Source organism: Rhinopithecus roxellana, chromosome 16, assembly GCF_007565055.1.
Source record: "Rhinopithecus roxellana isolate Shanxi Qingling chromosome 16, ASM756505v1, whole genome shotgun sequence".
Taxonomy (NCBI): Eukaryota; Metazoa; Chordata; class Mammalia; order Primates; family Cercopithecidae; genus Rhinopithecus; species Rhinopithecus roxellana.
In genome coordinates, this window is record NC_044564.1 from 72,805,405 (window position 1) to 72,830,057 (window position 24,653).

The 24,653-nt window shown below is 37.0% G+C and overlaps 1 protein-coding gene across 6 annotated transcripts in view; it reads left to right on the plus strand.

The window, feature by feature from the left end:
* Positions 1-24,653, plus strand: part of FOCAD (focadhesin) — a 327,680-nt gene that overhangs the window by 222,272 nt on the left and 80,755 nt on the right. For all 6 annotated transcript variants that reach the window (XM_030919606.1, XM_030919604.1, XM_030919601.1 and 3 more), the window contains 3 exons: positions 12,721-12,813; positions 18,488-18,576; positions 22,485-22,529. In XM_030919606.1, the coding sequence (XP_030775466.1) occupies positions 12,721-12,813; positions 18,488-18,576; positions 22,485-22,529 (227 nt within the window). The remainder of the gene's footprint in view (positions 1-12,720; positions 12,814-18,487; positions 18,577-22,484; positions 22,530-24,653) is intronic.

A 24,653-nucleotide genomic window follows, 5' to 3' on the forward strand; every position in this document is an offset into this window, starting at 1 on the left:
AACATCTTTATTTCTGCCTTCATTTCGTTATGTACCCAGTAGTCATTCAGGAGCAGGTTGCTCAGTTTCCATGTCGTTGAGCGGTTTTGATTGAGTTTCTTAGTCCTGAGTTCTAGTTTGATTGTACTGTGGTCTGAGAGACAGTTTGTTATAATTTCTGTTCTTGTACATTTGCTGAGGAGTGCTTTACTTCCAATTATGTGGTCAATTTTGGAATAAGTGTGATGTGGTGCTGAGAAGAATATATTCTGTTGATTTGGAGTGGAGAGTTCTGTAGATGTCTATTAGGTCTGCTTGCTGCAGAGATGAGTTCAATTCCTGGATGTCCTTGTTAACTTTCTGTCTCGTTGATCTGTCTAATGTTGACAGTGGAGTGTTGAAGTCTCCCAGTATTATTGTATGGGAGTCTAAGTCTCTTTTTAAGTCTCTAAGGACTTGCTTTATGAATCTGGGTGCTCCTGTATTGGGTGCATATATATTTAGGATAGTTAGCTCTTCCTGATGAATTGATCCCTTTACCATTATGTAATGGCCTTCTTTGTCTCTTTTGATCTTTGATGGTTTAAAGTCTGTTTTATCAGAGACTAAGATTGCAACCCCTGCTTTTTTTTGTTCTCCATTTGCTTGGTAGATCTTCCTCCATCCCTTTATTTTGAGCCTTGTATGTCTCTGCATGTGAGATGGGTCTCCTGAATACAGCAGACTGATGGGTCTTGACTCTTTATCCAGTTTGCCAGTCTGTGTCTTTTAATTGGAGCATTTAGTCCATTTACATTTAAGGTTAATATTGTTATGTGTGAACTTGATCCTGCCATTATGATATTAACTGGTTATTTTGCTCATTAGTTGATGCAGTTTCTTCCTAGCCTCGATGGTCTTTACATTTTGGCATGTTTTTGCATTGACTGGTACCAGTTGTTCCTTTCCATGTTTAGGGCTTCCTTCAGGGTCTCTTGTAAGGCAGGCCTGGTGGTGTCAAAATCTCTAAGCATTTGCTTATCTGTAAAGGATTTTATTTTTCCTTCACTTATGAAACTTAGTTTAGCTGGATATGAAAATCTGGTTTAAAATTCTTTTCTTTAAGAATGTTGAATATTGGCCCCCATTCTCTTCTGGCTTGTAGAGTTTCTACTGAGAGGTCTGCTGTTAGTCTGATGGGCTTCCCTTTGTGGGTAACCCGACCTTTCTCTCTGGCTGCCCTTAAGATTTTTTCCTTCATTTCAACTTTGGTGAATCTGGCAATTACGTGTCTTGGAGTTGCTCTTCTCGAGGAGTAGCTTTGTGGCATTCTCTGTATTTCCCGAATTTGAATGTTGGCCTGCCCTACTAGGTTGGGGAAGTTCTCCTGGATGATATCCTGCAGAGTGTTTTCCAACTTGGTTCCATTTTCCCCCTCACTTTCAGGCACCCCAATCAGATGTAGATTTGGTCTTTTAATATAATCCCATACTTCTTGCAGGCTTTGTTCATTTCTTTTTCTTCTTTTTTCTTTTGGTTTCTCTTCTCGCTTCATTTCATTGATTTGATCCTCAATCGCTGATACTCTTTCTTCCAGTTGATTGAGTTGGTTAACTGAAGCTTGTGCATTTGTCACGTATTTCTCGTGTCATGGTTTTTATCTCTGTCATTTCGTTTATGGCCTTCTCTGCATTAATTATTCTAGTTATCCATTCTTCCACTCTTTTTTCAAGATTTTTAGTTTCTTTGTGCTGGGTACGTAATTCCTCCTTTAGCTCTGAGAAGTTTGATGGACTGAAGGCTTCTTCTCTCTTCTCGTCAAAGTCATTCTCCATCCAGCTTTGATCTGTTGCTGGCGATGAGCTGCATTCCTTTGGAGGGGGAGATGCGCTCTTATTTTTTGAATTTCCAGCTTTTCTGCCCTCCTTTTTCCCCATCTTTGTGGTTTTATCTGCCTCTGGTCTTTGATGATGGTGACATACTGTTGGGGTTTTGGTGTGGGTGTCCTTCCTGTTTGTTTGTTTTCCTTCTAACAGTCAGGACCTTCAGCTATAGGTCTGTTGAAGATTGCTTGAGGTCCACTCCAGACCCTGTTTGCCTGGGTATCAGCAGCAGAGGCTGCAGAAGATAGAATATTCCTGAACAGCGAGTGTACCTGTCTGATTCTTGCTTTGGAAGCTTCCTCTTAGGGGTGTACTCCACCGTGTGAGGTGTGGGGTGTCGGTCTGCCCCTAGTGGAGGATGTCTCCCAGTTAGGCTACTCAGGGGTCAGGGACCCACTTGAGCAGGCAATCTGTCTGTTCTCAGATCTCAACCTCCGTGTCAGGAGATCCACTGCTCTCTTCAAAGCTGTCAGACAGAGTCTGCAGAGGTTTGCGTCTGCAGAGGTTTCTGCTGCTTTTGTTGTTGTTGTTGTTGTTGTTGATGATTAGCTGTGCCCTGTCCCCAGAGGTGGAGTCTACAGAGACAGGCAGGCCTCTTTGAGCTGCTGTGAGCTCCACCCAGTTCGAGCTTCCCAGTGGCTTTGTTTGCCTACTTAAGCCTCAGTAATGGCGGGCGCCCCTCCCCCAGCCTTGCTGCTGTCTTGCCGTTAGATGGCAGACTGCTGTGCTAGCAATCAGGGAGGCTCCGTGGGCGTGGGACCCTCCTGGCCAGGTGTGGGATATAATCTCCTGGTGTGCCCGTTTGCTAAGACCCTTGGTAAAGTGCAGTATTGGGGTGGGAGTTACCCGATTTTCCAGGTGTTGTGTGATTCAGTTCCCCTGGCTAGGAAAAGGGATTCCCTTCCCCCTTGCGCTTCCCAGGTGAGGCGATGCCTCGCCCTGCTTCAGCTCTCGCTGTTTGGGCTGCAGCAGCTGACCAGCACCGATTGTCCGGCACTCCCTAGTGAGATGTACCCGGTACCTCAGTTGACAATGCAGAAATCACCTGTCTTCTGTGTCGCTCGCGCTGGGAGCTGGAGATTGGAGGTGTTCCTATTCGGCCATCTTCCCCTTATGGTTTCTTTAGCTCTGAGAAGTTTGATGGACTGAAGCCTTCTTCTCTCATCTCATCAAAGTCATTCTCCGTCCAGCTTTGATCCGTTGCTGGCGATGAGCTGCCATACATTTTGTATGATTTTTTTCCCTTTTGTTAGCATATCAGTTATGTTTCTCTTTTTACTTTTTAAGTGGTTGCCATACAGTATGCAATATATATTTACAACTAATCTATGTCTGCTTGCAAACAGCACTATACCACTTCGCAGGTGGTGTAAATACTTTGTAACAACAAATAATCCTAATTTTGCCTCTCATTCCTTGTATCATTGCTATCATTCATTTCACTTATACATGAGCATATATGATCATATACATGACTACTATTAGTATTTTTTAACAAGCTGTTATCTGTTAGATCAATTAAGAATAGGAAAATAAAAGCTTTTATTTCATGTTCACTTATCCCTCCTCTGATGCCTTCCTTTCTTTATGTAGATCTGAGCTTCTGATCTCTATAATGTGCTTACTACCAAAAAAAAACTTTAAACATTTCCTGCAAGGGAAATGTACAGGTAATAAATTTTCTCAGTTTTTGCTTGAGTGGCTTTTGGGGATTTTTGAAGGATCATTTTGTGGGGTACAGAATCCTAGGTTGGTAGTTTTGCTCTCTCAGGACTTTATTTCACTCTCTTCTCTTCTTGCTTGCATGTTTTCTGGTAGAAAGGTGGATGTGAAACTTATCTTTGCTTCTCTATAGGTAAGGTATCTTTCCCTCTGGCTTTTTTCAGAATTTAAAAAAATCATTGCTTTTATGTAGTTTATATTCAATATCCACATACCTATAGGTTTTTGGCATTTATCCTACTTGGTGTTGTCTGAGCCCCCTATAACTGTGCTTTGATGTCTGACATTAATTTGGGAAAATCTCAAGATGATTTCAAATATTCCTTCGTTTTTTTCTCCCTTATTTGTCTGGAATTCCTATTATGTGTATGTTATAACTTTTGTAGTTGTTCCACAGTTCTTAGATACTCTGTTTTCTTTGCTTCATTCTGTTTCCTCTTCACCTTTTAGTTTTAAAGTTTTCCATTGAGATATCCTCAATATCAGAGATTCTCTCCTCAGTTGTGTCCAGTCTGTTAATAAGCTCATTAAAAGCATTCTTCATTTCTGTTACCATGCTTTTCATCTCTAGCATTTATTTTTTGCAGGGGAATCTTTGATTTTTCTATCTTTCTGCTTACATTGTTCATTTGTTCTTGCATATTGTCTCTATTATCTGTTATGGCCTTTACCACTTTAATCATGGTTATTTTTAATTCAGAGTCTGTTAATTAATTCCAGCATCCCTGCCATATCCTTACTTGGTTCTGATACTTGCTCTGTCTCTTTAAACTATGTATTTTACCTTTTAGTCTTCCTTGTAGTTGTCTCTACATACATATTAGGTAAAAGGTAATAAAGTAAATAGGTCTTTAGTAATGTAGCGGTAAGGTGGTCGAGGAGTAGAGTCATTCCATAACCCTATAATTAGGTCTCAATGTCATAGTGAGCCTAGAACTTTCACAAGTGTTTCCCAGGATTTGGCTTTTTTTTCTCTTTTTCACTTCCTTAAGTGGGATGGGATGGCTAGAATAGGCTAGAGTTGTCTATTTCTCTTCACCCACTTAGAAGTCTACAGGATCTTGGAGATGGGTATTTCTTTCCTCCAGGCTGGTTAGGTGCTGATAAAACTCTATTAGGTTAGTCTCTGTTGAGTAGTTTCTTTTTTCTGATGGCAGACCTTGTTAAGAATAGAATAGAATTCTTAAGAATAGAATGCTGTTATATTTCAAAATGTTTTTCCCCTCCCCCTGCTGTGATCACAAGGTGGGTTTTTTTTTTTTCTAATATTCACTGTAAGAACTGATTGAGCTTCTGGAGCTAAAACTCAGAGAGGTGTGGGGACCCTCCCTATGACTGGGTCCACCTAGGGTTTTTAATTCTCAATCTTGTCCATTCTTAGCCTCCAGCCATTCATCAACTATCATTCAGGTTTTTCTGCCCCAGCACTGGTTACTATGGTGGTTTCTGTCTGTGGGTTTCTGCTTTGGTAAGCTGTGATTGTCTCTGTAGCTGCCTGTCTGTCTCTCCAACTTTGAGAGCAGCACTTTGCTCTGTGACCTCATTTTCTTTTACAGATCTCATAACAGTTGTTGGTTTTATAGTTTGTTTAGCTTTTTAGTTGTTGTTAAGATGGAGTAGTGACTTCCAACCTCCTTACAGGCTGGACTAGAAACCTTCGCTTTCCATATTTTGAAGTATATTTTGATTTGTGTTAATTGTTAATACTTCTTTAACTACATGGTTGCTAAACTAAGTAATTTTCAATGCTATGGAGAGCTAGCTGTTTAATGTAATCTGTGATAAATTTCCTTGGAAAGTATTATATCCTCTTATTTTAGAAAACTTTTGGATTTTTACTTTGTCTTTTCTTAAAGTGAAATTCTCCCCTGTTACTTTTAGAAGAATCATAGATTCAAGTTTGATTTGGGATTGGCCTGACACACCAGGAGCAGTTCTGCAGAATAACAGTCTTGTTTAGGCTTCTCTAAAACTGAAGTGGCCTCTCTCTTTGCTCCTTTTTACAGGGGACAAGCAGTGGTCATTTCAGATCAGCTAGGGCTTCTCCAAGCTCAAGTGGCTATCCTCTTTTGTTCTGATGTATACCTACTTCTCATCCTGAGGTTAACTTGGCCCCTGTTGCAGAGGAAGCTGAAGGTGAATGACAGTTTCCTTCCCTGAAATGTGCTGCCAGTCTTGTTATCCTTGGCGTTTCTAACTCTGACATGACACTCTCACCTAAATTGGCTGATGCTGATTTGTCCCTGGATGAGAATGGCAGTCTGGCTTCATTATTTTCTCCATTCTTGTGCACATGCAAATTTGCCTGTTTCTACTGCTGCTACCCAACCATATTTCTGCCTCAGCATTGGATAATGAGTTCTCTTTTCATTTTTATTTCAGAGAAAACTTTTTCAGACCTATTGGCAGCTCTATTATAAATAAAAGCTTTAGTTCTACATTCTTTCTTCTTTTTTTCAAGTGATAATCATTTGATTCTTTTTACCTAATAAATTAATTTTGTTTTTCTGCCTCCTTTAAATTTTTCCCTAGAAAGGTACATATGCTGTAACCAATCATTTAAAATATAAGAAATGTATTTGCCTTTTTCTTTCAGTGTCGTCTTTATTTTAAAAAACATATTTGGTATGAAGTACAAGGAATAATGTTAGCATCTGTGCAATATGAAACAATTAGATGAACATTGTGAATAATAGTGGGGAGAAATGGTATCTGTGCTTCTTACACATTCCCCCTAGAAAATACTGTGAAAAGTATGGTTTGCTGTATTTTAGATACTCCATAATTACCATGTAGATGTGAGTTGTTATGGTAACTGGGTTTTTCCCCTTCTATTAAATAACAGAATAAATGGTTACTTGAGATGTGACTGAATTGTCAGCTTTCAAGCTAATGTTACCCTGATTGGAAACAGTGGAGAGGTAGGAGAGAAGGAGGGAGAGAGGGAAGGAAGGAGGAAACGTTAGGGAGAGAATATTAAATTTCCAGAAAACACCTAGAAAGAGACGATTGTCATTTTACTTTAAAAAGTGTCCTCCCTCCTCTTCTTGTCACTGTCTGTCAGAGGAACAGGTCTAATAGTAATTTTGTCCCAACAAGGCTACTATCGATGGAATACAGAAGCCTGTTATTTCTTGTATATAAATAATGGAATATTGAGTGGCTTTTGGGGTCTCTAATACCAGTTGCAAATGGTTTTTCTTCTGGGAATGTGGAAACAGTGTGTGTGTGTGTGATAAAGCTAAATGTGGTGGTTCAGTATTCATCTGTGTGTCTGTGTAGCAGTTGAAATTAAATACTTTTATTTTGATAATAATGTTTACATATGGCAAGCATGAAAAATGCCTTAATAAGATTGGGGTTTTAAAATTAATAGCAAATACTTAGTTTACTTGTCAATTTTTACATGCTACTCTTCCAATCCCGTTCTAGTTTGACAATCAAAGAATGCCATCAAAGTTTGTTACCTGATTTATAATATTTAATGAAGGGCTCTTATAATGGGTATTTTCTTGTAGATGGAATAATCATATTCGTTAAGATCACTCAAGAGGCAGAATGCAATACCAAATTTTTCGACAAAGTATTCTGAACTGTAAATTAACTAATTAGATGGATATGTAGTCCCTTGTAGTAAAACATGTATGAGGAAACATGATTACCTTTTCATTTTGTCTCCCATCATTCCCCTACAATTGCGAATTATGTGTCTAAGCAGAACATTTCCTGTTGTGATAGTATTTCAAGTATACTTAATTAAAGCTTACATCATACAGATTTAAAAGTTTACAGAATTTCAATATATAAAAATTATAATATCTGCTTTAAAATTTTGCCATGTCATTCAATATGTTTTTATCTGGAGTTAAACCTTTCCTGGCTAGAACATTTTAGACTTGCTTTTGTAAAATCTCAAAAAACCATCTTCTCAACAACTGTGTGTCTATTTAAAATAAGTTTTAAATGTTGTGTTTCCAGAATGATTAAAACTTGAACACCATAATTTTCTGCAAATACTTGCTTGTGATAGTATGATTTTCACATAACAAGAATTTGTCTTAAAGAGAATGCTACATATTTAATTCTGTTAAACTCAGCAGGTACTTAATTGAACACTTATGTGCAAGACACTGTTATGGGTACCATGGGAGGGATTCCAGCATGAATAGAACATGACCTCTGCTCCTTAGGATTGTATGAGATTAAGATCTGAAGACAGAATCTGTGGAGTGTTGTGGGAGAGGCACATATGTACTGGAAATATGGAGATGAGAAAAATTATTTTGGTAAGTAGAAATGAGAGGAAAATGGGTCATTCAAGGCAGAGGAAGCAGTGAGTGCAAAGATCTTGTAAAGTATAAGACAAACTTAGGAACCGGTTCATAATTCAATGCAGCCAGAATATAGGTTTTATAAAAGCGAGGAGCAAGACATCAGGTGGAGAAATTGGTTGAAAGTCTTGGCCAGCAGTGATTTCTTAAAGTAATTCTAAAAGACTTTGAACATTATACAAAAGAGTTTGGACTTTATTCTTTAATGAGCCATCAAAGGTTTTGGAAAGTTCTGAGTTAATGTATTAATGGTAAGAGCAGAACCATTGGGGATGTGTTAGGACAAGGAAAGATTTTAAGCTGTTAAGAGATCAGTTACTAGATCATAGTAATCTAGTCAGGAATCAGATAGGACTAAACCAAATAAAGGAAAAAGTTGGGACATATATATTAATTATTTCAGAAGTACACTCAAGAATTGAGTCTCAAGGCAAGGGAGACTCCCAAGATAAATCAGAAATTTCAAACCTGGGTAACTGGAACATTGATAGATAATATTTGATGGGAACAGGAAAGATAAGAGGAAGGGTGGATTTTGAATGATGATGACAAAGAAGGGTGCAAAGTCTAATAGATGGTGAGAGGTGAAAGTTTGAGAAGTACATGTTCTAAAACTTGTGATTTTTTTAAAACTAGGTATTTTAAATTCTATTTTTATTTGGGTATAATATGAATACACTAGAGTTCTCCCATTTTACTGTCTAGTTCTATGATTTTTGGTAAGTGCACACATTCCTCCAACCAGCACTATGGTCAAGATGAGAGTAGTTCTACCACCCTCAAACATTTCCCCATGTTCCTTTGTAGTCAGCCCCTTTCACCACCTCTATCTCCTGACAACCTCAAATGACCAAGAGGACTGAACTCCAGGTCCTAGCGTATCCTCACTTCATCAGGACAAATTTTGCTTCAGCTTTTTGTCTTATATATTGGCATTTTACTTTATATTGAATTTGGGATAGGGTAGAAGAATTACATAGTTAAATGTTTGAAAATCATCATTCTTCTGTGTTACTGATAAAGCTCTTTCTGAGCTGCCTTTATCTCTTTCCTGGATTGTTGATGTGGCCTCTGAGTAGGTTTTCTTGTGTTGACCTTTGCTATCTTTAGTCTGTTTTCAACAGAGCAGTCAGCATTGTCCTTTTACAATATAAATTAGATCATTTAATTCTTTTTCTCAAAAACTTATAATGGTCCTCTCTTCAGTAAGAATAAAAGCAAGTCCTGAACAGTGCCCTAGAGGGCCCTGAATTCTCTGGGTCCCCATTAATTCACGAACTTTTTCTCTTTCTACTCTGTGTTTTGCTCATTTTGTCTATTGTATTTAGACTGGCCTCTTTTCTCTTTCTCAAACAGGTCAGTTGTGTGCCTGCCCAGGACCTTTGCCTTACCATTTGTTTTAAATTGAGGTGTCATTCACATACAATAAAACAAACGATTTTAAAGTGTGCAATTCACTGGCATTTAGTACATATACAATGTTGTACAACTATCACCTCTATTTGGAATGTTAGTTCCAAAACATTTCATCTCTTCCAAATGAGACCGTGTCCCCATGAAGCAGCCACTTTCTATTCCCTCCTCCTTTCTTCCTGTATGCCTTCCCTGCTCCCCCTGGCAGCTACTAATCTACCTTCTGTCTCTATGGCTTTACCTATTCTGGATATTTCATATAAGTGACATCATATAACACGTAACCATTTGTGCCTGATTTCTTTCACTTTGGCATAGTGTTTTCAAGGTTCAGCCGTAGTGTATCAGTACTTCATTCTTTTTATGAGCGAATAATATTTCATTATATACATATTGCATATTTTATTCCTGTAGTTTTCCATTGATGGACATTTGGATTGTTTCTACCTTTTGGCTATTGTGAAAGTGCTGCTATGAACACTGATGTACATGGATTTGTTTGAATACCTGTTTTCAATTGTTTTGGGTATATACCTAGGTGTGGAATTGCTCAGTCATATGGTATTTCTATGTTTAACTTTCTGAGGAACTACTAAAGTGTTTTCCATACCAGCTGAACCATTTTTTATTCCCACTAGCACTTACTTTGGTCTTTACATCCTCACCTCCTCCAAGTTTTTGCCCATACTTTACCTTCTCTACAAGATCTACTCTAACCACCCTATTTAACTCTGTAACCTGCTCCTATCCCTGCCCTCACCTCATTAACATTCTTCCCTCCCATGTATATATTCCTATTGTGGTCTCTTCTTTGGGCACATGTGTAATGTTTCATTATAACTCACTGCCTCTTACGCATGGAAACTTGACTTTTACTCTTCCCTAAGCCATAGGAATGTGCATCTCAGTTCTCCATCAGATAGCTGTCATTGCAAGAGTATGTGTAGTTACCTATATAAAAAGTAAATTTCACACATTCATTAAAAACTGAGTGATACAGTGGTTGGGAACCCTACTTTATCATCTGCTGAATAACTAGGTTGCAACTTCATGATTTGAACTTATTTTGTTGGTTGGATTTTTTTCAAAGGCTTCTCACAAGTATAGCAAATTGGACATAATTGTCATACTTTATAAATGCTAATTGAATTTATTTTTCACCCTACCAACATTAACCTAAAATATAGGCGATATGGATTACTATACAGTATATTAAATTGAAATAGCATTCTAAAATATGTTTTTGTTAAAAATGGTCAGGGGAGTCCTTTTAGCTTGTGACACAATGGCCATTTAAGGGCATGACTTTCTTCAAGCTGTTTCTCTAAAGTCTCTCTTCATGAAGAGAAAAAGCAAAAGCAAGAAAGTGCATTTTTAAAGAGATTTGTGCACAGCTGACTCCATAGAACACTAAAACTAGGGTATAATCCCATAAAACATGGGGAGTTCAGGCTGGCGTCTAGGCTGAAGCATTCTACTGTGCTCCTGTACCCACCTTCAGCTATGGTTGAAGCAGCAGGAAGAGGATTAGCTTTAACCTTGAGTTTATAACCTCCTTTTAAATAGGTTTCCTGGCATGAATATTTTCATGTTTAGAGGCTGAACATTAGATTTGCTCATTTTCATTTACATTTTTTTCCATAATCCTTTCCTTTTTAAAACTCAAGTTTAAAAAGCAATTGTGAGACCATTGTCTTCCCCGCAAATTGCTCTTTTGCCAATTTACTGAGGCTAAGGGTATTCTCAGTAGTACAATGATATCTGTGGGTTATTTGGCAAAAATTTAAAAATATTTTAAGCTTGTAAAGTAAGAGAGAAACGTTTTGGTTGTGGTGATTGAGTATTGTTTCTGTTAAATCCAGGTGTCAAAATAGGACTTGAAGATAATTATTATATTTTATGAAAAGGGAACAGAACTGACAGGAAAAAAGTTAAAGAAAACTCCCCACATTTTGGAGATAAAGAGCAGAGCCAAAACCTGATCAATGCCTTCCCAACTGGAAATAGAACCTAGGTTGTAGTTTGCCACCTGAATGACAGGAGAAGCAGCAGTAGCTGGAGGACTCATTCCTTCAAGGATTTTTGTTGACTTGTTGACAAGGCTCCCCTCACCCTGCTCGTTGTAGTACTTATTCAGGAAAAGTCGTGTCTTTATAATTACTTTTAAGTTCATTTCATGGCTGAGTATCTGTTTCATACTGTATGAGATCAATTTTTTAAAAACCACAATGCCATTAGAAGTAATAGATAGCAGTCAGAATTAATCTCTTTGTTTTCTTTATTCCCATGGATTCTTCCTATTTGTGTCCATTTCTGGGTCTCTCACTGGTGCAAAAGTCTCTGCAGACACAGATAATCTTCTCATCTTTCCACAGTACCTTGTATATAGTAGGACCTCACTAAGACTGGGATTAAAGAACATACTAGAGGCCATGGGAACCAACTGTATTCAGAGAGACTATTATCTTCTTATCTTCCCTGTCACAAGGCACTTGAGAATATTAATTCTTATAATACAATAAAATGTCCTTAAACAGTAGTTATCATGATTCTGGTGTAATTACGTACAGATTTGTTCTCTCTCTCTCTCTCTCTCTCTCTCGTCTGTAGGACACAGACTAAAGTTTTAGTTGTTTGACTTTTGATGTGTTACAGAAATCTTGAAATGTGATGCACTGTGACTGTTTTTCTTGATTGATCTTTCTTTAACAGAAGCAGACCTTGGGAAGATTTGTTGCAAGAGAGCCATGTACTAATAGGTAGAAACAGAAATGACTATGAAAACCAGATGTTTTGTCTAGGCTTCTATTGAGAAACAGGGTTTCCATGTTGGCATATATAATTTTTCTCTTGTTTACCCACACTGATTAAAGGCCATTTATCTAGTGGTATGCACAATTGCTGTGTGCAGTACTCATTTGCATGCTCTTACCACTGTGGTTTCTATACAACATGATATTTCTGTTGGCAATATAAGTTTATTACTTCAGAATGGTCATATTGGAAATCCAGGATATGAGCAATATTTATTTTTATTTAAAATTACCAGGGGGATTTGTTAGACAATGCCTAGTTTCCTGACATTGGCAAGATGCCTTGAAATTAGAGTTTCCCCCTAATTTTCAAGGGTAGATTTGTATTACATGTACATTTTAACTTGTTATTATTGTAGGATTTTATTTGCTTTGATTTACAAAATTCTAGGCTTACTTTATTTTGTCTTCACAAGACTCTAAACTCTTCTCCTTAGGAATATCCAAAAGATATTATTTGTGGTTCTGATCCTAGACTGATTTGGTTTGTTTTCAGAATCTAAACCACTTAAGGAAAAGAAAGAACTGATGATACAGTTATAATTTTATTCTGTTTTAATACTGTGTAGTCTAACATGCTGTGTTACATTTTTCCCACAGGTTCATATCCAGCTTTCAGAGTGGCACCGTGCGATTTTCCTTCCACAGGCCTGGCTTGCATACATGAGTCGAGCTTATCATGCCATTTTACAGGTAATGAAACCACAGGATAGATTTGCTTTGGTGAAATGTCTCATCTCACGTTTTACTGCAAATGTGTATTTAATATAAAAGCAGTTGGAAAAACAGCACTACCAAAAATGTAATGGTTGTTTTTGCTCATAAAAGAATGTGAGACATATATATATATATATATATTGCATTGCTGCAGTTAAAATTAAACATCGATGCCCCCCAAATCCGTGTCTCCCATCCAGAACTCCCTCCTGAGTGTCACTCTCCTCCATCCTGCTGCCTTCTGGACATCCTCGCTTGGCTGCCCCACAGCACCTGATTTGAGTGCATCCCAAACTGAGCTCATCGTCTTCCATTATAGCAGTGCTTCCTCAAGCTGGACTTGCTTACATCTCCAGCCTGATCTCTTAAACCTTCCCCCAGATTTTTATGTTTCAGTCTTGTTAAATTTCTTTGTTTTCCTAAACTCAGTATGTCTTTCCTAACCTCTTAGCTTTTACACACACTATTCTTTCTGTCTCTGACCCTGCCATTCCTTCTTTACCCACCTAATTTCTACTTGTTCTTTACCTACCTAATTTCTACTTGTTCTCTAGATCAATTTATCTGGTCAGGCACTGTGTGCCTTACTTCTCTCCCCGCTGGATTATATGCCCTTCTTGTGTACTTGCTTAGTATCTGAGCTTCCCCTTTTGAAGCTCTTATCATATTAGTTATTTGGCGAGGACCTCCAGTTGTCTCTATGCTCCTAAGGGCAGGAGGTCTGTTGTCTCTGGCCCTGACCTAAGTGTCTAGACATACTAGTTGCTCATTAAATGAATGAGATATACTCAATTTGAGTTTATTTGATCCAATAATATTATAAGTTATAGTTTGTTAATTTTTAAAATTAGAAATAATTTTTAATCAGTTGGGGAATATACAGTTAACAATATAAGAAAACAACTAGCTTAATTGTTTTTCCTAGCTTAAAATTGATTATTAAGGATAATAGGAAAAATCCGATGCTACTTAAGTAATTTATGTCCCAGAATAAGATTTCCATGGAGGGTTAGAAGTGCGGTATTGTGGTTAGAGATAACAGCTCTCCTATAAAATGAGGTGAGGGAGTGAGGGGGGCATAGGAGAGGTTGAGAGGAATGGCTGTCTGGGCAATGGTGTTCTAATCTCAAAACCTTTTTGCAACCCATCTTATGGATCCTAGAACTCGTAAAACACTAATGTATCTTCAGTGATTCTGATTCATTAGAAGTGAGTAGGGGACCAGGAATCTCCATGTTCTACAAGCTGCCAGGTGATTTAAATCCACATAGTCTACCAGCCAAACTTTGAGCAAACGGTTTTAGAAGATCCCCTAAATGTACTGTAATCTGCATTTTAAAGATGTTCCTTTGGAATCATCGTTTTCTTTTGCTTATTGTTTCCTTACTCAATTTTTATCTTCAGCAGCATCTGGGCACCCAGCATGTTTTGGATAAATGCATGAGTGAATGAATGAATGACTCACGTCTCTATATTTCTTTAACAGCCAATTACAGTTTTTAGTCAGGAAGCATGAGAATGCAAGTCAGAGTATGCACTTTTTTTCACATTCATTTTTCCCCAAGTAATGTTGAGTTTTTTCTTCACCAAACATTTATGGAACATGTTTTATTGGGGAGGTCCCATGCTGGGTGTGTGGGATACCGAGGGCACTCTTTCCTCACAATGAGCTCCCAGTCCATTGGGGGAGGCTAACATGCCCAATAGCAATTCCAGTACAGTATCTTTGCTGCATTAATAAAGGATGTTCAAAATGCTATGGGCACCTGGAGAAAGGGATGAAGAGCTCCTCCTCCTGCAGAATGAACTGAGAATTCTATTTAGCTCTTAGTGTAAGAAAGGCTAAATTGAATAGGATTATAGTATACTTCTGCAGATGACTTGCAATTGATTAAAAAAAAGCCATGATTTTTTTTTAATAAGAGCTATGGTTTGTTGAGTAACTAGTGTATGTCCAATACTTAACATATATTATTTCAATTAATCTGTACAGAAACCCTTTGAAGTGGATGTTATTAACCCCATGTATAATGGGATTATAGGTGGGGAAGCAGGGTTAGCTAGGAAAGCAAAGCAAACAGTTCAGGAACCCAACAGGCACTACATGAAAATACAGAAACTTAACCTGGATTTGTCTGACTCCAGAGCCTTAGCCTTTTCCACTGTGCCATGTATTTTCCCTAACACTGTCATTAATTGTTATAATAAATAACGCAAATTTGTTTAATGTTTTAAAGGGCAGAGCTATTTGATCTATGAAAAACCTGTAGATTTTTCATGATTTTTAGCAATGCAGGTCAGTTATTCTGCTATTAAGGTGATGGTTGGTATCTTTATTTATCATTTAAAATCCCTTTACTTTGGATTTCTAGTAAGTCCAGTTCCATTGAGAATTGGTGACAAAAGCAGAGAAAGTGAAAGGATGGATTAAAATAAGATTTGCAGTATTATTTAAAAGTACAGCAGTGTGTTTTAGGCTATCACTATTACTTGAAAGTACACTGATGCATTTACGCTTAAACAAGTTTTTTAAATGAGTCCACACACTTAAATAGAGTTTATGGTATCTTAGAATAATTGGAGCAACTGCCAGGCTCCTTGTCTATATCAAGAATTTCTGTCCTAGAAGACACTTTTTCTGTACAGGAATTACAGTTACTTCCATCTGGTGCTAGACACATTTTTTAGCATTAAACTAGAGGATCATTTCGAGGAGCGATGTTTTATTCAATTAAGCCTAGGAAACACACTAAAAGGTACATTCTCCATTACTTCCTGGAGGCTAATTAGGATGTAAGTCTGAGATCTGAACACTACTTGTAGCTTCTGCTTAGATGTCTGCTTCAAGCCTTACCTAATTTTTCCATAGGAACCTGGGGTTTTTAACTATAAGCATATCAAAGTGGTTGACATGGAGAGGTAGATTTCTTCCCATTAAGATGAAAAAAGCAGATAGAAGCTGACTGGCAGTATAGAGGCCATTTTAGTTAGGAGCCCTCTGCAGTCTTTATCTTGTTACCCTTCTGGGATGCTGTGGAGGTTAAGGTCTCCAGCCTTTGTGAAAAGGGCTCTTTGGAATTGTAAATATGATCTCAAACAGGAGAGAGGTATGAAAGCAAATTAACTGTAGATGTTTTTTCCTGAATTGGCCATCTAGTTGCCAAATAATCTGAAATCAGAGCCCAGATCAGGAACTGCAGCTTCTAATAAGTTACTCTATGACAATTTATACTTTTTTTCCTTTTGTGTGTGTGTATGTTTGTTTTGTTTTAAATGTATAGGAAGCTAGGTGAAATTGCTTACTATAATCAACAAGTTCTTATGGTATAGGCTAAAGATTAAACATCAGAGGGGATAGCTAGATTAATCATTGGAATCTACAGGCAATCCAAAAAAACCTCAATTCAGGTGATCACTGTAGCCATTTTGCTCCCAATAAGTTTTTCTCAAAAATGTTAATCAGAAAAGCAGAGATGACTGAGATGAATGCTGCTGGATCTCTCTATTACCAGTAAGTCAAGAATTGGAAGGCAACATGGATCTGAGTAAATAGCCCAACATAGATTGGCTGGCAGGGATTAATGAGGGAGACATTCCAGAAAAGGGGATAGAAAAGAACAGACTCAGAGAAAGAATAAACATGAAAACGACTTAGTCACAGTTGTGCTGGTTTGTGACTGCAGGGAAGATTAAAATGGTAGGCTTTCTTAAGAAGGTGCGTGTATTCTAGTTTTCTTGTGTTTTGTTTATTTTTAAACAAATTTTAACCTTTTAATTTCTTGTTCCTTGCCTTTTTTGGAAAAGCATTATAGGAAATGTTTTAGGAGTAAGGAGGCATAATTTAAGAAGCATAACTGAGACAGGCAATAAAAATTGTTTTATACTTTGTTTTGCCTGGACTCCTGGGAGACCAATATTAATATCTTGCTAGTTTCCAAGAAACAAACAGGAGAATGAAAGGGCCAGAATTCTATCTTTGAAAGTATGGAGAATGAGGGTGGATATGATTGAAGCAAACAAACTATGAAGGATGTGAATAGAGTGTCCGTGTTACATCTCAGAGTGCCTGAACTGGCGAGCCCCAGGGTATGGTGAGTTGGGAATTATGCTAAATACACAAACTCTGTAAATTGATAAATACTCTTTGACCTCACAGGGTGAGTAACTGTGAGAAGTACTAGGACATATAACTTTACAGTCTGGATATTACATTTTTGGGAACCTCTTACTCCATGAGATTATACAGGTAAAAATATGGATTATTTCAGGAGATATTTAGATAAATTCATGAAAGATGGTTTTGTACGAAAATAAGAGGGGGTAAGAGATCTTTGGTCATTGACAACAAATCTAATAACGGTAGCTATTATTTGTTATCAGGCACTATGCTAAATAGGCACTTTTTTACATTATTTAATGTCATGCTTTAATACCATGAGATATTTGTTGGCCACATTTTACAAATGAGGGAACTGAAGCTTAGAGAAGTGAAGTAACTTGTCTGAGTTTACACAGCCAGTAAGTGTAAATGGCATTAGGCCAAGGCATTCTGAGCCTATGTCCTTAACTCTTCAATGTGTATCACTTTTCTAAGTATGGAGAGATATATACTTTTCTTCTATAGACTGTATCTTAGAACTCTAAAATCAATAAGAAAAAGACAGCTAATAGAAAAATGGACAGAATAGAAAAATCCTGATAGTTAAGTAAGATGTGAAAAGATACACAATCTCACTAGTGAATAATGAAATAACATTAAAACCACAGTGAAGACCATTTCATGTCCACCAAAATGGTAAAAATTAAAAGCCTGACGGTTCTGAATGCTGGTGAGAATATGAAGTAACCAGAACTCTTGTTTACTGCTTGTGAGATGTAAACTGGCACATCTACTTCTGGTAATGGTTGGGCATTACACTGCTGAATTCTTGTCCAAGTTAGGGCCCACCAACAAATCAATATTTTAATCACATTTAGATAATGTAATTGATGACGGAGTAGAGGGGGAAGCATCTGATTAAAATAATTCTGAGTAAAAAACTGGAAAAGATAATACATATTTAAAGGCCTTGGACTTGAACAATGTTAGCAATATTTTTTTTCACATGGTAGAATTTGGGAATTATGGTATCTATTTTTATAAGTTCACTCAAGAAATAGAATTGTGATGTGGAGCTGTTGGAGAATAACTTATGTTGTATCTTACCTGAATCTTAAGTGTTACATGCTTTATCTAGCTTGTTTTCTCCTTTTCTGTTGTAATACTGGTGTATGTCCCTCAATCTTGGTATATTTTGGTGTTAGCTAAAATTATCAGTTGCTAACAAAGGCAGATCACTAGCATGTAGGAGATTTTTTAAATGGGGCCTCTGAAATTCAAATTTGATTCAGTAAGTATCCCAAAATGAAATTCTCTGCACTAAATTTGCCAAACATACACCTTCTCTAGGATTTTACCTCTTTGATGAATGTAGAAATACCTGAGCATTGATGTGATGATTTCTCCTCACACATTCTTTTTCATAATCTAATATCCTATCCTGAACACTTAAGGCCAAATGGGAAATGATATATCTGTGTTTTCCAAAGAAATTTTAAAATCACTTCAGCCATCGAGTTTGCATGCTGATTTATGCTGTGATTTTTGCAGGGAAGACTAGGAGAGCTGGAGTTGCAGTTAAAACATGGAAAAGAAGAACCTGAGGAGGTGCAGTACAAAAAGAGCACAGCCTGGCTCTGGTAAGGGTTCGTGTTCAGCTGCCCGTTATTTGTCATGGGAAGTGAGCTATGAGGGGAAAGGTAACTACTTTAAAGGCTTTAAGATTAGCAGGTTTAACTTCTATATGAGCCTGAAGGGGAAATGACAGAAGAGCTGATAGATGTATTCCCTAGACAGAAGATGGAGAGCTTTATTTATAAATTATACATACACACACGCACACGCACACGCACACACACACACATTCTAAAACAATGTGGAAACAGTTTGCTTTTTCCCTTTTCCACCTGTAACTGATTATTTTATATGCTTTTGAATGAAAAATTCTGTTTTTCCCACTCTGTTCATTGCTTTCCTACCTCACATGTAGTCAAGGATTACTTCTCCCCTCTTCTCCTGCCCTCTTCCCCAAGACATAATTATTAGGAGCAACTTTACCACGTCATGGCTTTAATTTCTTTGGCAGACATTTCCTCGGGAATTCCCACTATATTATCTAGAAATATATTAGTACTGGTTCATAAAAGCAACTTAAATTGTTACATGGGTTGAGAAGAATACCCTTTCATATTTGTGTTTCACCAGCCTAAATGTAAGTAAAGTGCCCAAATAGCTTTGCCTACAACCACAGGTTGCTTTAATCTGAAAATCTGTCCAACGGTTATTTAATTATAGGTTTTCATTTATTGACAATTAGCTCATGTAGAAAAGCAGAAACTGTGTGTGTGTGTTTGATTAATTGTATTCTAAGCCATATTTTCTAGATTTGTAAAAAAAACGGCAATGAAGTTTAAACATTATGATATTGGATTTAGGATTAGAGAGTTTTGCATCCTATTTGCTTATACCTTTTGCATTTATTTTTAATTTAATCATCTGAAAGTGATAATTGGTGAAGTAGTATATTTGCTAAGTTCTTTAAAATATATAGAAAGACCTATCGATACATATTGCTGGTGAAACTCATGAGCTGTGTATATATGGGTATAAAGGAGACAGGTCCCTAGAAGTTTCTTAAGAATGATATAGGCTGGGTGTGGTGGTTTACGCCTGTAGTCCCAGCATTTTGTAAGGCCAAGGCAGGTGGATCATTTGAACCCAGGAATTCAAGGCCAACTTGGGCAACATGGCAAAACCCTGTCTTTATTAAAAAAAAAAAAGAAAGAAAGAAAGATTTAGTTAAACCTGCAGTGACTAATAAGCTACCTTGAAGTGAGCTCTTCATCATCCTCACTTAATTGGAACACAATCCCAAATCTAAGTAAAGTCGTCACTTGATTTATTATTTCAAAAATATTTATTGAGTGTCTGTCATGTGCCAGGCACTGTTCTAAGCACAGAGGAACAGTAGTGAATAAAGCCCCTTCTTTGTCCTTCCAAAGCTTATACTTGAGTAGATGGAAACCTATAATAAGCAAATAAACAAATGGAATATGATAGAAGTTGATTCGTGGAGGAAAAACAAAGTATGATAAAGGGAATAGAGAGTGAATGAGGCTTGAGGGAGGTTGGGGGGTGGCATTACCATTTTCTGTAGGGTGTTCAGAGTCTTTTTAATAATGTGGCATTTGAATGAGACCTGAAAGAAGTGGTGGAGTGAGCCAAGCTATATGCGGAAGAGCATTCTAGGAAGAGGAAACAGTGAATTCATCATAGGCCCTGGGAGTGTACCTGGCAAAGCCTGTGTGGCATGGAGAGAGCAAGGATGGAAGTAGTAGATGTAAGAGTAGAGAAGTTCAGGAGATTGCAAGGTGGAGAGTCTTTGTCAGCACAAAGAGGACTTTGTGAGTGAGATGGAGAAACATTGGCAGATCTTAATCATAGAATTTGACTCATGGTTTAAAAGGACCACTCTAGCTGTTACGTTGAAAATACACCCTGCGGGGCATGGTTAGGAGTCTGTTGCAATAAATTAGGCAAGAGATAATAGTGTTTTAGACTACGATGTTATTGTGGAAAAGTAAATTGATTTTGAATCATTTTAAGCAGATACCATATGATATAAATGCTAATACTTGAAATAAAGGATGGGAAAGAAAGGGATCAATCAAAGATACCCCAAGATTTTAACTCTAAACAAAAGTATGGCATTTCCATTTAAGACAAGGAAGACTAGAGAAAAGCAAGTCTGCGTAGAGTAGGAATCAGATTTTGGACTTAGGCCTGAGATGCCTCATTAGCCTCCAATTAGAGATAGCAAGCAGGTTGTTGACTAGTCTGTAGTTCCAGGGAGAGCTCAGGGCTAGAGAGGTGAATTTAGAAAACATCAGCATATTGATGGCATTTAAAATCATGATGCTGGGTAAGGTCACTTAGGGAGTGAATACAGAAAGAGAAGATTTCAAAAGATTGAGCCCTGGTTCTATATTTAAAGGTGGGGAAGATGAAGAGGGAACCAATAAAGCAGATGGAAAATTAGTTATCAGTGATGTAGAAAAAGAAACAAAAGAGAGTAAAATCTTAAAAGCCAAGGAAAGAAGGCGTTCTAAGACAGGAACAACCAACTGTGTCAAATGCTGCTGTTAGGCTGCAGAAGATAGGGACCAAGAATTGAGCATTAGATTCAGTCTCTTGAAAATAATTGGTGATCATGACGGGAGATGTTTTGGTAAGAGTTATTGAGACAAAAGCCAGGATCTAGAGAGAGTGGAAGGAGATAACTAGGGTCATCAAGTATAGATAATCTTTTATAGGAGTTTTGATGTATAACAGACTAAGAAATGGGGCAATAGCTGGTGGGCTTGTTCTTCTTTCTTCTTTTAGAGGGTGGATACTACAGTAGGTTCACATGCTAAGGGAAATAATACAAGTAGAGATGGAAAAATGTGTGATGCAGCAGAGAGGAGGGAGTAGAGAAGTAGCTTTAGTGCACAAGTGGAAGGTTTGACCTTAAATGTAAGTATACAGAGGTCATCATTTGTAAATATCCCACATTGACCAGTGAAATACTACGTTGAATGGACTATATTCCATTTAGGAACACAGAAACGAGACAGTACATTTTAGAGAAATTTACAGTCAAATGCTTTTGAAAAATAAAAGATTGAGATCTATAGGAGGTATTGCACCTGTCTGAAAAACTTGCCTCTTAAGAGTGACTCAGAGTGCTGAATAGCTAAGATTTTATTATATATCAAATGTAAGTATTTATGAATGTCAATATAATTTATATTTAAATGCAATAACTTTAATAGTATTTATGAAACCTTTAATTTATAAAATTCAATGTTTATATTGAAAACAATCCTTTTAAAAAAGTAAATTTGACAACAAGTGGTTATTTTTTACTTTATCTTGAAAATTCTATGTTGATTTAAAAAATTAGGTTCTGTAAATATTTGAATTGTACATACCTTCTTTCTAACCCACAAGCATAATTATTTTCTTTTGGCTTTCCTGTGACTATATAACCAAAGTTTGAAATTGCATTTTCTATAAACACATAGCAACCATTTCATATATACAATTTGGAAATTGTAAATTGATGTTTTGGTGAGCTCTCAGGTAAAAAAGAGAGGCTGTCTTAGTCCATTTGGGCTTCAAAATGCCACCACATTGGGGATTAGGATTTCAACATGTGAATTTGGTGGGGTATGCAAACATTCAGTTCATTGTAGAGACTAATATAATGGACCCTTGTATACGCACCACTCCATCTGAGATAATACTGTTACAGTGCTGTCGTATATCCCCTCTCAGTTACACATTCACCTCCTCCTTGCCTCAACTCAGTGACCTCATGAACAGGAAAATGAAGCTGTCTTTGAAACAGAGCCCTTATTACAGTTCTTTCACCTTACACTGAAATTCTAATATAGTTTTAAGATCTGGAGCCATTGCTGGATGTTCTTATTAATTGATGAAAAAGAGAAAGGAATGATTTCTTGTTCTACCATAAACTCTTATTTATTTTCCATCTTTATTGCAGGGTTAGAGACATACTGACTGATGAGATCACCAAGGCAGCTGCAAAGTAAGATCCATTTAGTCTTTTATCAAACATTTTTTATAAATACTTTTTCCTGGCAGGTACATGGTACATACATTTTCTCCTTTTAGGGCATGTCAAAGGATTTTAAAGTACTCTTCAATTATTGTTCAAAAAAATTAATCTTTACCCTTTCTTATAGTAGGTGAATTCTTACTACATGTCTTTTTGTGAAAATACAGAGGGATTGGTACTAACATATAACTTTTACATCAGGAGTCACTGAAGTTGAGCCCCTGCTATATACCTAACAGATGACATGTGCTTTGGCGTAGACTTAAAGGATTGTAATTTAGTTCAAGGGGATAAAAAAAAAAATCCTTGCTAATATGAGTTATGTTGGTAGTACTTCCTTTTGTTCCATTGGTGTTATTGGGTTCAGCATATCTAAAACTTGAATTTTTAAATACTAAAAACTAATGCCAAGGCCCATTAAAAAAGCAGTTTTAGTCATATGCTTATGGTGTCTTAACAAAAATTACTTGATTGTCACTGCCTTGATGATTTTTATTTATCTTAAGCCAGCTCTCACTAAGAAATACCCAGAACTTGCTTGAACAATCTCTTCAGGTTCCTTTGTTAACTAATAAGTTGACTAGTTGTTCCTGGCAGTAAGTTACATGCCAGTTACACTCCTCCCTTCCACCATCTCCTTTAACTGCTGCCATTTCTGTTTGACTCCTTTCTTTTTCGCCTTCAGCTAACATAGATATACCTTTGACCTGGAGAATTTCATGTGTATTGAAAGTCCATATCATCTAGAAATTTTTAATTGTAGTATAGTTTATCCTTTTCATGTCATAAAACCTTCTGTAGCTAAATAGATTTTGCCTTAAAACAAAAAATGATCTACCTTAGAGTTAGCTTTCTATCAGTAATTTCTTAAACAGACACTTAACTGTGAAGTCTGATCTCAGCAGATTATCACTAATCAGTCTCATGTCTTCTGGATAAAGATAAATAGAAGTGATAATCCTCCCCGACTCAGTCCTATGGAAGGCACTGGGAAATACCTGTTGATAAAATGAAAACTGAAATACAGAGAGCTTAGATAGAGACTCATTTATGTCTTTTTTTCCCCGTTTGGTGAATTGCAGACACAGTGGGAGAGGGCACAGTTGCATATCAGAGGGGGAGGGGATACTGGGATGAGAATGCAGGCTGTCTTTGACCTTTACCTGTCATAGTTTGTTCTCTTAGGTAGTCTACGTATATCCTATTAAAAGCAGTGCTTTGACCTTTGCAGCAAAAAGCTTGAATGCAGAAGAAACTACTAACTTTCTCCTAAAGCACATTATAATTTCTCCTGTCTAGTAGCTATTGCAATTTTCCATTCTAAAATTGTATTCTAGGGTGATTGTGATCTTCAGATTCATGAAGCATCACTTCTTGACTAGTACCTAAAGAAAGTGTGTTCACATGAGTAAAAATGATTCATATTCTCATGGCATTGCCTTCTCATCAAAACTTACAAAGTATCTTATAGACCTTATTTTAATAAAGCAATCTTGACAATACTAGGAATGGCAGCAAGTGAATAAGAGATATTTCAGGTCTGGAGGCTGAGAGATTAGTGATAGAGCAGGGGGAAAAATCATTCTGTCACCCTGTCATCTTCTTCCCACTGGCTTCCTCCAACCCTGTGAGGTCTTCACCACTGCCCATTGCCAGCTTAGCTTCCCTATCCTTAGCTGCGGCTGCCACAGGCTGATTTGGGTCAGGATAGGGCTTGTTTTGTTCAGAGCTAGAAGTTAAATGCAAAAAGTAAAATACCAATCATGGGAAGATCCTGGTTTGTTCATTTAATAACATTTTTAAAGCTTCAGGGATGGGGTAAGGGAGAATCAGAACATGTATAAAACCTGATGATTGATGTAAATTTATTTCCATTATTATTTATTAAACAGATTTAAACCTGAAGATAAAAATCCCTAAAGTATTGAGTCACTTTACTAATATGTAATGTAATACTTTGTCTATAAGAAAACATCAGTGTAACTCATCCTTCCTTGTGCTTTTTAATTAGATTAATAACATCATTTTGTTTTAAAGGACAATTTAATTAAAATGTCAGTGGTGTTGCCTAGATAAATACTGTATGGATGCTGA